Source organism: Ilyonectria robusta (assembly GCF_021365365.1).
Source record: "Ilyonectria robusta strain PMI_751 chromosome Unknown BGZ61scaffold_11, whole genome shotgun sequence".
Classification (NCBI taxonomy): domain Eukaryota; kingdom Fungi; phylum Ascomycota; class Sordariomycetes; order Hypocreales; family Nectriaceae; genus Ilyonectria; species Ilyonectria robusta.
The window spans coordinates 451,789-466,184 of record NW_025764445.1 but is presented as its reverse complement, the minus strand read 5'-3'; the positions used below and the strand labels follow the sequence as shown (position 1 = coordinate 466,184).

Sequence of the window (14,396 nt, the reverse complement as noted above, 5' to 3'; positions counted from 1 at the left end):
TTTAGGGTGGATTACTGCCAGGGGTAGCGGGCTAGAATTACTGCGTTGAACCGGGCTGATTCCATATGCTTGTGGATCGACGCCATGTCATCCGCCGGTACTCGAGATGTGACTTCTGCCAAGAACATGATTGTTTTTTTTATTCATTTTAATTAATAGTGACAGCCTGAGACATCAGACGCAAGGAGTCGCCCGACTACGCGTCTGTGTTTCTGCCATCACATACCGCCTAGCAGCTTCCAACGCGACACCATCACCGAGCCTCCCTTCAGTTACAACAAAGAAGATGTGTTATCCAATGCAGCGCCAGCAGAATGCAGGACAACCCGCCGCACGTTAGGCTTCGTTCCCATTGCGGCGCCTGTGGCAGAGCCTTTGTCGCACGCCAACGAATCGGCGCGCGTATGTATTAACTGGATTCTGGATTCCTTCACACGGACAAGCCCAAGCTAATACTCCACTACCACAGTTCTCGGCAGCCATGGGGCGCCCCGCTGCAGATACATCGACGCCGCCCTCTTCCCAGCCAACTACTTTTGCCACCAAGGAAATGCCAATGTGATATTCTGCCGAACCGTTCGCTGCGAACTATGCGCAGAATCCGCCGAAACCGCAACCATCCACGTCGATTGCTTCGTCCTCTTCATGAAGCGATGCACGGCGCCAAACAGACTCCAGAGGCTGTGGGTTGCATCGACGTGGAGAGATCCCTGGCCCAAGGCTCCACTCTCGATCCTGAACCCTGTCGCCCATCGCTGGGACTGTATAGACGAGATTCCGAAAAGATACAATCTGCCGGGGTTTCAAACGCTCCCGCCTGAACTGCAGCTGATGATTTGGAACTATTCGCGACCACCTTTGCTGGAGAGATATTGCTCTGTGGCGGCGCTGGCTGACTTCCTGTCCGACTCTCAGCCAACTCGTCGAACATCCCTGCCACTCGTCGAACTGCAGCAATGGACTCGTGGGAGTGATCCCATATCCGCAAATGCCCCCCTGGCCGAGGGCAGTACCATACATCTCACAATAGATGCGCAGGGGCTCAAAGAGATTAGCCGCACCCCTCCACAAGCCTCGATAGCCAACTCCCGACGGGGCGAGTATTCATACGCCATAGCAACACCAGAGCAGTGTGTTGGCGTTGAAGCGGAATTCAGGGTTCTTACTCACCTTCATTCTTGTCTACAGATCCACAGGCTAATGAAGATAGTACGGCCTCGGTCGTCTCCGATTCTCTGACAACTCTCCGCCCTTGACAATCTGGGACACTCCCACTCCGCCATCTCTAGAACGGTCTCTTCTCTTCCCAGTACCCTCAGACAGCACCCGTTTTTCCACTGCCAATTTACGCCGCTGTACGGGTATCACATTTTTCATCAGATACTGCTCCACGGTCGGTGTTCATGTCCATACACCACAAGCCCCCTGTGCCCTGATTTCCGCCGCGCGGCTTTCAGCCAATCCACGGCGTCCGGCTTGGGTGTATGTCCCTGTCAGCCCCAAGGACCCCATCTTGGCATTTGGTATCCGATCGGACGACTTGAGAGGATACGGGGTAGCAAGGAGGCCATGCTTTCTGGTACGTCTATGTGAATAATAGCCCCAGAACCATTCTAACAAAAAAGCTTCGCATGTTACGCTCCGGAGATTTCGCTGTTGGCCCACATCATACCGGAATCACCGAGGATTTCGTCTCTCTGATAGGACCTAGTTCTATACTTGTTCATGATTCCCCTAAGTGGTGCCTGTTTTCGGTATTCGGTATCGATCCCCGGGAAGATGCGGATTTTGAGATAAAACCCTTCGCCCCTATGACTAGTGCCCCCATCAACCATGCTTGCTTCTCTTCGGCACCTCTACAGAGCATAGCGTCCACCCAAGCTTTCTACGACAAGGATACCAAGGTCCACAGGGGAATCCTCATTACCTATCAGGATGGTACACGCCGAGCTCTTGGGCAATGTCGAGTTGGATTGGACCCCTTTAGACACTGTGTCAGCCCTGCACGTGTTTGCTTCACCCTCCCGGACCCAGCACAGCGTCGTATAAGGCTCCATCAGGAGTTTGGCGTCAAGTTTGAGTTCGGCACAGACGTGGAGCACACACACGACGGGACAGACAATTTGGAGTGGATCTGTTCTCCGATGGAGGGGGTTCTGCAGTTCTGGTTCAGTGGCAGAGACACCAGGCTTGAGATAGTTCATCCCTAGTTTGAGCTAGCGAGTTTCTTCTAATAATTTACTGCTGCTCTATAGCGCATCATCCTGAGCAGCGAGTGGGATGAAGGGAATCACGCCAGTCTTCGGCACGCAGTTGACGTACTCAAACCTGGCATCTCCCTCATTGAGCACTGAAACCTCATGCCAAGTTCGAAACTTCCTCGTATCGCCAAAGATTTTGGCATGCGCCAGCGCTCCCCGATAAATCGCGAGGTGTGATCGATGTGTCTTTGCCCACGCCTCCAAACGCCCCAGACTAGTAAAGAATCCAGCGACGCATGATTCCTTCCGATCGTCATCCGCCTCAGGCGAGGTATTCTCCGTGTTTTGGAGATACCGCAGTCCAACTGCGCCGCCTTCCTCGGGGTTGTCCCAGAGATACTGCAGACCTTGTCGAAGTGTGGGCTCTAATTTCTCCTCGTATGCGGCACTCTCTTTCGCGTCGCAATTCTCCCAGAACTGGCCGGAGCGAATGTGAACCAGGTTATGATGGTTGGTTCCAACAAGATGCTGCCCAAGCCCCGCTGGAACAGTTGTAGTGCGATCTGCGTCTACCCCGTCGAAAAGATCATGGGCAGAGTCCGGGATTCGATCTCTTGCTGCTCCCCAGTATGCTGAGAGAGAATGCTCAGCCGTGCTTGTTTCTGGTAGTCTTGCAAGCCCCGGAAGGTAGTCGAGGCCAGAGTAATTGGTCTCCAGTCTTGGTGCCGGAGTAGAGAAACTCTCCTGCCATATGCCGATGGATTTGCGACCGGCGGCAGGTAAGCTGAAATAAAGAGCCCTCAAATTTAATAATCCCATGCTCTTCTTATAACTTTCTTCGTCTCGCCAGTAACAGACCCAGATAATGGCATTCTTTCCGTCGTTTCCATCGAGAAGGGTGAATGCCTCTGACGCGGAAGGGCGCACGCCATCTTGGCCATGGAGCCACGTCTCAATGATCTTGATTGCCTGGATCCGTGCATTCGTGGCATCCTCGGATTTCGAATGCTGTTGAATGCCTATGTATGCCGTTTGTACCCGGTCTGTCTCGGTTCCGAGAACAAGTTGGTATCGAGGAATCGGAGGAACATGGTTTTTAGGCTTTTGCAGTGGATACGTACGTTCTGGGGCCGACATGCTAAAAGCACTATGGAGGTTATTTTGATGGGTAAAATAAAAAGGATTTTTATAAAAAAAAAAAGCCAGTCTTCAGGAAAATATGCTTCTTATAGAGTCTGACGTCGGTTCAGTTTATGGGAAGAAGCGGAAGTTCCCCGCACAAGACTTGTGCAGAGAGGGCGTCTTCAGGTAATCTTTCGGTTCTCGTTGGTCAAGCGTTGCATCGTCCGGAGCGGAGATGGTCTGCCACGCGGCCCACACCTCCTCACTCACGGGTAATTAGCTCGGCTTTTCATCATTAGCCCAACGGCCATACTAACAATACTCACGTTTAGACTTGTAAGGAGAAGAAGCGGACTTTTAACTATGCGCAAGCTGGAACTGTGCTTGCTTTATCTTAAATTATTGACTAACCCAAGTAGCCCAGCCTACAATTACCTCAATGATGCTGAAGTACAGTATAGAATAGCTGTAGTCCTAAAAAGGAGAAAGATTTAGGGCTGTCAAGATATGGCTGGGTGCTGGGGATAACTTTAGGAGAATTGGTAAGCACTGGGAACTGCACTGAATAACGAGCAAAATAATTCGGCGGGTACACAACGCCTTGGTCTCTTCAATACACGTATTAGTGGGCGTCAGGGCTATCTTTATTAGTAAATCTAACTTCATAAAGCTAAAAAGAATTACGTCTAAGCAAGGAGTTATTAGGAAATAGATACGTAAATTAAGATTTATAAAAACTGTATTACCTGAGATATTAGATAATTGTCAGCAGGATTGAGTGAGATATGTATTTGTTTGCGCAAATAACAATAAGCGCGGGTGCGAAACGCACTACTCTCTTGTGATGGGGTGTAGGCCTGTAGTCTTGGTCGTGTTTCATAAAGGGTTCTGCTATTTGGGTTCAATGCTAGATTCAAGAAGATCCCATATCATTACTAGATTACCTTTTGCCTCTCAATCAGCGAGAGCATATGGTCATACGGGAGGTAGTCAAGCTTATTAGCAGTTGAGAGAAAATGGTTGTATTAATCGATGCAACTTGCCCATAGGCCGTAAAGACTAGAAAACAAGGAAGTACAGAAACTGCAAAAAGGCTAGCATCTCTCCATGACCTGCATACTCTTTCCCTTCACACCTCGTAGTAGCTGATAAAACCCTTGCTATCCATATCTCCACACTTAATTATTGAACCCATCGCGATGTAAAAGCCCAGGAGTAATGAAGTAACTGCGGTAACTCGGTATTGGGTTGCTCGAATGCACCGTGTATAGGTGTGCACATCGTTAATGATCGAGATAACTGTAGCTAAGAAAGAGTGTTGGGTACATGGGTCATATCGCATGAACGCAGATCTTCTCCTATCAGCGGTACACAAATAGGATATATTATTCTAGCAAGAATTGTCATCGAGAATGGCTGCCTGTTATTTGGCCAGCCCCGTCATTCTGCAAGTCAAAACAAGGATTCATTTCTCCCGATGCCCTTTCACTGAAGCAGCGTTGTTGTGACTGGGCTTGAGTTATCCAATTCCTGAGAATTCACTTCCTTAGGTCTCTGTATAGTTTGTTTGATCCAGGACAGTTGTTCCTGACCGGCCAGAAGTAGTCTTGCGTGGTAGATATTGAATCGGTTGGCTATTCGAAGGCAGTTTTCTGTGTATGGAGCCAGTGATTCGCATTCTCCGACATTCCTCGCTCGGCCGATGTGAAAACACACAAGGAGTATTTGTCGGAGCCAAAATTCTCTCCTCTCATCTGTGCAGGTTTGTAATACACATGTCCGCCAAAGAGCCGGTATCAGAATGGGTCGGCCGACTCGGATCCCCAAAGATGCCTTTTCAAATGCGTGGAGTATTTCCCCTGACTGCCTCCGGAACACATTGCTTAGACGGAGTTCCGGATGAGACCTTGTGATATCATCAAGATGACCATCGACTTTAGAAAGGAAGTCGAAAATATCAATCTTTTGACGCATATTCGTGAAAAAAGGAGCTGGCTGTAAGAAAGCCATGAGTTCTAGCAAGTCCATCAAGTCTGGCGCTTGCGATGCAGAGCAGTCTCTCAGGCGCTCCAGCGAGCTCTCGTACAGCTTCACTATAGAGCGACTTCCGTGTTCCGGCAGCTCTACGCTGAGCAAGCGTTCGTAAACCTCCGACCCCGATCTTTGTAGAGTGTCAATAAGATGCTGCAAAAGGTGTTCATCTGGTAGCAAAGGTTTCTCGAGTCCCAGGAAATATAGAGCTGTCGAGGCAGCGCAGACTCCAAAGGCATGGCAGTCTAGGTTGTAGGCAAGCAGTTTCAGCTGCTCATCGTGCTGAGTATGGGATACCGAAGACAGACCGGCCTCGTTGGCCCTGCGTTTAAACAGCGACAACATGTCGTCCAAGTCTAGAGAAGATACTGGTTTGACCAAAAAGCCCATCTTCTTCGCTTCAATGGGATCTCTTGCTGAAGTGAGCACTGTCGTGTTCTTGAAGGCAATGTTGGACCTATGCTGTTCTTCGTGGAGGCCGTGGAGATCATCGAGCACAACGATGCAGGGATGGAATCGAGCTCCCCTATCAACCCATGTCATGAACATCCGCTCAATTATTTCAGGGCTGAAGCTGTTCCAATGTTGCAGCTGAAGGCCTTGGCGTGTGTTTCCATCCATTAGGTCGTGACCAATCATGATGGCAACATCTTGCACTGCACCTCGGAGGTCTTGGTCTCCAGATGAGGGCAGTATGAACACACTGTGAGAAGAGCTGTACTCATCTGCTAGCTGAAGTAGCACTTCTGTTTTCCTGTGGTTGCTTGTCGTCAATCGGCGGACATCAAATACAGAAGAGAATGGCATCATGATTATAACATACCCTGCTCCCGCCATTCCAGTTAGCGCAATCTTGCTGGCCTTGTAGTTGTCTTCTAAATGACGTCTGATCTCATTTAGGAGGGCGTTCCTCCCTACAAACCCTGCTGATGGTTGTCGAGATATCTCGTTATAAAAGAACAGCTTGTTTTGGGGAGGAAATGACGGTGCTGAGATAGGTATATGACCAGGCATATAAACCTACAGCAGGTTAAACTTGCTCATCAAAATAATATGACACCCCATTACTGAGACGGTTCCTGTACATTTGAAGGGCGCTCGACAACTTCAGCACTTTGCTCCAGCAATTCGTTCCTAAGTTCTTTGATGGTGTCAAGGACCTTGGCATAGCCTTTGTCAAATTTGGTTTCGAATCGACAGACGCTATTGTGGTCAGTCCCTGGAACGGGCTCAGCCGTGATGCCCATGAAGCCAGCAGACACAGCAGTGACAATCTGAAGTTGACTTAGTATACAATCTTCTCCTGCATTTTGGTTCAAGCCATGGATTTCTGTGACAGTAATTACCTGTTTGTCTCCAACTGTCGTCTTCGTCAAGTTGGTTTCGCAAAGACAACGGACAATGGGTTGAGGTTTGATGGTTTGCCAGTCGTTGATGACTTCTTGGAACGAGGGATTGAATACTCTTAATTCTTCGACCAGTTTCGTGCGCACACCTGCCATCAACGAAGCAAAGTCAAGGGCCAAGTCAGAAAAGTTGGCTAGGTTAGTACCGCTGTGCGGTGTACTCAGAAACAGAAAGCCATAATTGACAAACTTTACTGATTTGTACTTCATCCCTTCTCCTCTCCAACGCCAGTGGCGAGTCACAGCCAGACGGCTAACGAAGCCACCCATCGAATGACATATGAACAAAACTGGACGGCGTTTCTCGTCATCGGTAGCTCTGACAAATTTAAGGCCGTCAATTAACGAATCGGCAAAGTCTTTCAACCCATGGTTGATACTTTTGCCATCCATCAAATTTGAGTTGTAGCCGAACGTCATTATGCGACTCTTTGGAAACTCATGGGGCAAGTAGTCTCGGAGCCACATCTTAGTTTTTGCCATCCAGGTATCGAATGCATGCCCATCGAGTCCATGAACGGCACAGATGCTGTGTAGAGTATGCGTGAGTATTCCGATGCCCCAATGGCCATGTCATGGTATGTATTGAAGATGAAGGAACTTCTTTTGGAATGAATTTGGGTTAGGGGCGAGTGATCAATGAGATAATGAAGGGAGATAAAGCGGAGCGGCGAGAAAAGAAATACAGAGGAGAGGAAATATTATGCTGGAGCTTTGGATATAGGCTGCTACCCATGATCTCGGTGCTTCTAGGAAAGGATTCTCACTCATCTGGGTGTTGCCAAAGCTATTTGGTTCACTTACTCTAAATCTATAGGCATTTCATTTCCTCCGTAGAGCACCGTCACTCCTTCAAACTCGTCATCCACATTTGCGCACTCATTAGAAGGTCGAAAGGATTTCGTTGCTCTTTGCTTCTTGGTCTGAGAATTGTACGTGATAGTGGCGGTCTGAACGTTGTCTCGTATCGTCAAGTTGGTGCCCAAAATTACAGGCGACTGATCACCGTGTGATAGCCCAAAAGTTTGGCTGACTGAATTCAGAGACGCCTTGACTGACGTCTTGAGCCCTCGCGGCTTCGCGCATAAGTCTTCGGCAAGTTGGTTCAGGCGATCTTCGGTGACATCCGACCCGAGCCCTTGCAAGCGGCACGTTCTGGTACTCTTCCTCATGGTGAAAGCGAGCAACAGTGACGGCGGTGGTGCCGATAAGGCCAGGGCGATAGTCTCAACGACTTTGACGTAGCAATCGCGTGTCAACTTGGCAAAGAAACGAATGCTCACATTCGGAGCCTTATTTAATTGTTAAAACACAGCCGGTTGTTATCTGCTCACGTGGCTTTCAATGGTTTTCTCAGCCCTGTTCTGCCAACGCAACTTGTGCCATATCCACCGAATCATCAACTGCCACGACCCATTTCAGTCCAGCCACCATCAGCACAATGACGTAACAAGTGCGGAGTTATCGGCGGATAGCCACTGACCAGATCCGAGTTTTCTTTGGCAGTATTCATCACAAGTTCCTAATTAAAGCCTCAAGAACGTGATAGCTTGTTGGAACGCCATACGCCGCGGCAAGATTGAGCAGACTACCGACACAAAATAAGAACATACCAGCAACCCAGTTGGCAGGTTAGCGGCGATACACATCAAGACCAACTTGGAAGTCTCGCCGTCTTCATCGGCAGATCGTATTATGGCACTTCCGAACATTAAGAACACAACCAAGTTGACGACCACGGAGACAGCGACGACCAGCGCGATAACGACCAGAGATGGGAACTTGTTCCGCAACGGAATACCTCTGTCCGATGCCGCGACTATGTTGGTGCTCTTACTCGGGGCTAGCAGGAGCCCCGAGGTGCCTGCATTTGTCTTCCTCAGACCTTTCGTACCGCGCATTAGGTGGACTGATTCGGGTGAAGTTGTCATCGCAAATTGCGGTATCTCAGATAGATCACTCGACCTCTTCAGCCTCTGGCAAGATAGGCCACCTGGCCCGATGGCTAAAGATACCGGGGATGGACCAACGTTACCCTCAGACATTTTCGCGTGGTTTTGTTGCTCCCCGCATGAACTCAACACTGAACAGGTTACATTACATCTGGGGGATGAGTTGAAGGGACTGCTCTCCGAATCGACGCTGGTCGCCAACGTCAAAGACGGTCTCGTTTATTTGGGCCTTTCTGAGCAACTACGAAGCATCCTACCTAGAATGCCGACAAACTTATTGCTGAAAGCAAGATCGCAATTGGCGAGACTAGTCATTGTCAGTTTGGCTGAGCCTTACATTGAACCCATGTGGGAAATGGTCTCGCTGCGATGCCGCGATATTCTCAAATCCACCGTCATTCCTTACTTAGTGCGAGCTGAGTCTGGATATCTTCAAACCATGTCCCTAATGTATGTATTTTGACAGCTATTCACAGGAAAACTTATGGCAGTGGCTAAATCTGTACTACAGGATCAAACTCACCGTTGACCGGCGATTCAACAGTGCTTTATTGGAACTCCCATTCCATCTAATGCATTTGGGATTCGTGACTGACATGATCGACTGGGACGCCTTATTTGGTGATTTCCCTGCATGGTTCAACCTTCTTCCTGGCGCATTAAGTGCACTTTCTGCGGAAACTGGCACGGAGGCCAAGTTGGACAAAATGATTACGGGAACTCCTTGGCTGCAAGAAAGCAGTTTCCTCTGGTCTCTCATTGGATTTGCCATTGCGCGCACTCACACGAAATCAGCATATATCATCCCGGACTGGTATTCCTCCGTCTCAAATATGTGGCTCGAACAGGGGAGGTTGAGGGGATTGAAGGAGAGCACCATGGGCAGAGCCGCATACAGTCTCGTTTTCGCCGCGACGGCAAAGAAGGAGGATTTGCTTGAAAAATTCCCTTGGTCAATTCAAAGTTCGCTCGGTATTGCCTTCAATGCCTTAGGGTATCAGGGTAATGGCAGTACTCTTCTCGAAAGATCCTTGGCAGCCATGGCTTCGGATGATGCACCCAACTTCAAGCCAACAGAGTCGGTTGTTTACGGTCTTTTGTCTGCCGAGCTATTCAACTCCAGCAATGTGATTCAAGATAGCAAACGGCATCAGGCTCGGGGACTGGGTCTGACTCAGTCAAGAAACGAGGCGCACCTTGGAGACCGCTTCGACAGTATCCTCGTCAAAATGGCCGTGGCAGACACCCACATTGGGTTGGCAGACTATGATACAGCTGAGACTCTTCTGAATCAGGTCTTGTCAGTAACCGATCTCGGCCCATACATCCAGATCGTGACAACCCTTCGTTTGAACAAGATTGGGAGGAGGACAAACCGATTCACGACTCGATTCGGGGACAGTCTGAGAAATGTCATCCCATTGACCATTGAAGCAGATACGGAAGTCCAAATAGAATTTCTGGCTGAGCTGACAGCTACCCTTGCGCATCTCAAATACGGGGAAAAGAATAGTCAATATTGTTCAAAGCTGAACGATGTTGTGCGGCAGACGATAGACCTCTACCAAAAGCATTCTATTCTCCAGGACGACTGGCGCTTGAAGAAGATCACAATAGCGTCAAAGGAAATAGCTCCGGCAATCTCAGTACTCCCGTCAGGGGAAACTAGTGGACAAGACGCTGTCGAAACTCCCGAGATCAGAGAACCAATCTACCAGAGAATTCTTGAGCACTTTGTCCAGAGTACATTCGACAACCGGCCTGAGCACTTTTTGCCAGAGGGCTCAATCGACCGCATTCTTGACCGCACATCTGTCGTTGACGCCATAGGCACAGCAAACATGATTGAGAGCGACCAATTGGTCAATTTCATAGTCAACAAGGCCCGAAAACTGTTCCTGATTGCGATCTATAGTGGTCTCGAAGGGGAGACTCTATCCCGTGCGATGAGATCGTTTGAAGTCAACAACCTACAAGATACCGACCTCCCAATCACGGACCTAGATCATGAGCATTTCATGCCATCCAAAGATAAATTGGAAGGCTGGTATGAGTTGTGGACTCCAGTGACCTTTTACAATCTTTGCCAAGCCCAATGGAGGTTTTTAGCCCCTGTGTTTTCGACCGATCGGTTCTTCTATGATTTCGGCCCTCGTTCCATCATCCCAGTTGTCGAAAAAAGCGATCAGTATAAGGAGGGTGCTTTCAGCCGAGTTTTCAAGGTCAAGGTTCACGAAGCGCACTTCAAGGATCAGAAGCAATCGGTGAGAATCTGCAGAATAGCAAACAACTTGGCACTCCATATACAATAACAAATGCTAACTCTTGTTCTACAGACAGTTCCATACCCTGAGCTTTTTGCCCTCAAGCAGATTCGTCACGTTGACAATTGGGCTGGGGAATTGGGCGCTATGCATTGGGTACATTCTCTCCAGCAGTCGCACATCGTCCAGGCCATGGCTGCATTCAAAAAGGGCGCTCGTGGTGCCGAAGATCATTACCTGATGCTTGAATGGGCCGATGGTGGGAATCTTCGAGAGCTGTGGATGGCTCACCCGAACCCGATTCCCAGCCCTGAGTTGATCAAACTAGTCATCCAGCAACTCCTTGGTCTTACCAGTGCTCTTTGTGTGGCACACGCAGATGGAGTTCGACATGGAGATATCAAACCGGAAAATATCTTGAGATTCATGGGTAAGAGTGATAATCTCATCGGAACGCTAAAGCTGGGTGATTGGGGACTTGCAAGGCGTCACACCACCGTGACCGAACTGCGAGCCGAGCCGACAACTACCAGGCAAGGCACTCTACGCTATGAGCCACCGGAAATCAATACTTCTCGGTCTCGCCTGTATGACATGTGGGCCATTGGCTGCATCATTCTAGAGTTCACGGTTTGGCTTCTTCATGGTAGGGAGGGGTTAATCAACTTCAGCCACGACACGATTGGGAACTCTACACATGGTGGCCCATTTTACGAGCTGGGAATCGAAAACGGAGTAACAGTTCCTAGAATTAAGGAGGCAGTGGTGAGGTGGATGGATATCATGGCTAAGCAGGCAGGAGGCGAAGTTAAAACCGCTCTTGGTGACCTTCTAGCGATTGTTCGGAACAAACTCCTAGTGGTCCAACTCACCCCCGATGCCACGTTGAGTAATCCGATACCGAACGATTCACCAGGTTGCGATGTCGTTTCGAACATCAAAATCGACCATGTCGAAATCAATCTCCCGGGCTCCGTTAAGATCGTTCCGGGGTCTCACCGGGCCGGGGCCGCGGAACTATGTGAACATCTGGAAATGATCCTGGCCAGAGACACTGGTCACGACAGCTATTGGGTTGTGGAGTCCACAGCTTCGTCTCCTGCCGGTCCAGATGTGTTGATGCCATACTTATTGTCTCTTCATTTCCACCACATGTCAAACAAATCGTTTGGTTTCACGTGCATTACTTCGAACGGAAATACAAGGGCTATTCACATTGGGGTCGTTTCTCGAGGGGCTGACTCTCTATCGGCAACTGGTAAAGATGTGGATATACGGCTACGTGGCTTCGACCTTCCGACAGAAGCGCAACATAAGATTCCATACCAACGCCGTGTCCAATGGGACGATGATAAGACGGAATTTGCGGGCAAGGTGGCTTTCTACATCAAGACCCAAGTCATTTCCTTGCTAACTGGGATAATAGAAACTGCAGCATAGGCTATCCATGGGGAGCATGAGTCGTCCCGGCGAAGCAACAGACCCCAAAAATATCATCGACACCCACAACCATGCTCTGGTGCCGACCGCTTCGCAAAACAGTCACCATAAATTGCATGGCAGTCTGCAAAATCAATTGTTCCAAGCGATGGTATCTAACCCAACACAGAGAATGGCGTTTCTTCCGAGGGGGGGATTGTTACGGCTTATCAACGAGAAGTCTGTTCAGAAGCAGTTGGTAAAAGACGAAAGAAGAACATGGCGCAGTTACCTCTCGATGGGTGGAGCAGCTGCACGCAACGCCAAAGACATCAAGTCTTGCGCCTTAGAGATATGCGGGATCGTATTTTCTGGATCGCAGGGAGACCGTCCGAAACGACTCAAAAAATCGTTCCGAAAGATATTCGCCATCTTGGTCTTGATCCACGAATCCTCTCGGATCTGGGACTTTGTCGGAGAAGGTGTTTGCGATGCGGATCTACCACTTATTGAAACTCGAGGAGAGCATGGACGCAAAGCCTTTGATCTTCGCCGCAAACATGCCGCAGACCTTCCTTTACGTTGCTTGAGAGGATGGAAGCAGAGCGATATGTCTCGATTCGCCGAATGGCAATGGACGATGATCGCCCCCGTTTTTTCGAGAGCTTCTGACAATATTCCCGTGCACTATGTGCTTTCACCGGACGTCATTCTTCCATATGTATCCGCTCGAAGTGAAAACGAAGGAGGATTTTCGCGGGTATTCAAGGTTTTCATACACCCCGATCATAACAACCTTGACTCTGCTGAGGTATGATCCGCCATTTCTGACATTGCCATCGGAATCTGCCTCTAACACTATCACCAGGAGCCGCATCAGGGATTTGCTGTCAAGCGTCTATACAGTAGGAACCGAAAGTCTTTCGACAAAGAAGTCGAGGTGCTAAAAATGCTAAATCGGGCTTCTCATCCACATCTCATATCTCTCTTGGCATCCTACGAGCAGCATGGGGAGTTCAATGTGATATTTCACTGGGCTGACGCAAATCTATTGGAATACTGGGAGAAAGTAAAACCTAAACCAGCCTTCGATAGGACAACGATGCTGTGGGTGGCCGAACAATGCCAAGGCATCGCCGAGGGACTTTCAGTTATTCATCACATTGGGTCGTTGCCTGAGAACCAGCAAGTGGGTCAAACCAGTTCCAGTCCCCCATTCTTTGGGTACCACGGCGACATCTCAACGCAAAATATCCTCTGGTTTTCCAAACCGAGATACCTGAATGACATGGGTACTCTCAAGATATCTGATTTTGGCACTGCGAGCTTGCGTGTTGTGCCATCGGCACGTATGGCTATGTCACCGACGTATGGAGCACCTGATGGCGATATGCTCGGTAGCAAACCTAACTCGTCCTTCGACATCTGGTCGCTTGGCTGTGTGTATCTCGAGTTCGCTACCTGGCTCTTAGGAGGCGAGCGACTGTTGCAACACTTCTGCCTCGAAAGGGTGGAGCAAGACCCCGACCGTCATTTTAAAAGCGACTGTTTCTTTGAATTGGTTAATGAAGAGGATACAAATTTGACGTACCCGAGGGTCAAGTCATCAGTCATCAAGGTTAGTTTGTATTCTCTCAGGTCAGAGTAACCTAACTAACCTGAATTATGGATAGTGTTTCGCCGAACTGCATACACTCTGTAAGCAGGCCACTTACTTTCACGAGTTTCTAGATATTATCCAGCAAAGCATGATAAAAATTGAACAAACGGAACCTTGGGGGCGAAGCCGACTGGGTAGTAGCGAGCTCTCGGAGAGACTCGCCCTGATGTACGAGCGGTGCGTCCGGGAAACTACAAATGCACCTCCGTAGGCAAAGTGCATCATTACAGGTCATCTCTGCGCACTGAAGCAGTCGAGCGTTCAATTGTTTAAGGTATGCTGCGAGGTTAGGTTGAGAACTTGATAGAGTTGTATATAATGAATCTAGTTCCTTCTTAGTC

General features: G+C 49.1%; 6 protein-coding genes across 6 annotated transcripts; 3 read left to right on the top strand and 3 right to left on the bottom strand.

Annotated features, from left to right (window-relative positions):
- Positions 1-186: 186 nt before the first annotated feature.
- BGZ61DRAFT_40273 (uncharacterized protein) lies at positions 187-2,230 on the top strand. Its single transcript, XM_046243095.1, has 4 exons — positions 187-402; positions 470-1,158; positions 1,211-1,579; positions 1,626-2,230. Exons 1-4 carry the CDS (start codon positions 315-317, stop codon positions 2,208-2,210), a joined length of 1,731 nt encoding a protein of 576 aa, XP_046103629.1. The 5' UTR covers positions 187-314; the 3' UTR covers positions 2,211-2,230.
- A 19-nt stretch (positions 2,231-2,249) lies between these two features.
- BGZ61DRAFT_353843 (heme-containing dehydratase protein) lies at positions 2,250-3,338 on the bottom strand (the record flags this gene model as incomplete). Its single annotated transcript, XM_046240558.1, has 1 exon — positions 2,250-3,338. One exon carries the CDS (start codon positions 3,336-3,338, stop codon positions 2,250-2,252), a length of 1,089 nt encoding a protein of 362 aa, XP_046103628.1.
- Positions 3,339-4,706: 1,368 nt separating this feature from the next.
- BGZ61DRAFT_452944 (uncharacterized protein) lies at positions 4,707-6,768 on the bottom strand (the record flags this gene model as incomplete). The annotated part of the gene is made up of 4 exons (XM_046246016.1): positions 6,701-6,768; positions 6,440-6,628; positions 6,178-6,374; positions 4,707-6,108 (listed from the first exon to the last, which is right to left on the bottom strand). Coding segments are annotated over exons 2-4 (1,590 nt in total), but the record flags the coding sequence as incomplete, so codon positions are not given.
- A 49-nt stretch (positions 6,769-6,817) lies between these two features.
- Positions 6,818-8,033, bottom strand: BGZ61DRAFT_391426 (uncharacterized protein; the record flags this gene model as incomplete). The annotated part of the gene is made up of 2 exons (XM_046242826.1): positions 7,565-8,033; positions 6,818-7,289 (listed from the first exon to the last, which is right to left on the bottom strand). Coding segments are annotated over exons 1-2 (840 nt in total), but the record flags the coding sequence as incomplete, so codon positions are not given.
- Positions 8,034-9,941: 1,908 nt separating this feature from the next.
- Positions 9,942-11,840, top strand: BGZ61DRAFT_352966 (kinase-like domain-containing protein; the record flags this gene model as incomplete). Its single annotated transcript, XM_046240467.1, has 2 exons — positions 9,942-10,976; positions 11,049-11,840. Coding segments are annotated over 2 exons (1,827 nt in total), but the record flags the coding sequence as incomplete, so codon positions are not given.
- A 237-nt stretch (positions 11,841-12,077) lies between these two features.
- On the top strand, positions 12,078-14,375 carry BGZ61DRAFT_40258 (kinase-like domain-containing protein). Its single transcript, XM_046243094.1, has 4 exons — positions 12,078-12,345; positions 12,403-13,206; positions 13,264-14,013; positions 14,069-14,375. The coding sequence occupies exons 1-4, from the start codon at positions 12,241-12,243 to the stop codon at positions 14,264-14,266; spliced, it is 1,857 nt and encodes a 618-aa protein (XP_046103624.1). The 5' UTR covers positions 12,078-12,240; the 3' UTR covers positions 14,267-14,375.
- Positions 14,376-14,396: the final 21 nt, after the last annotated feature.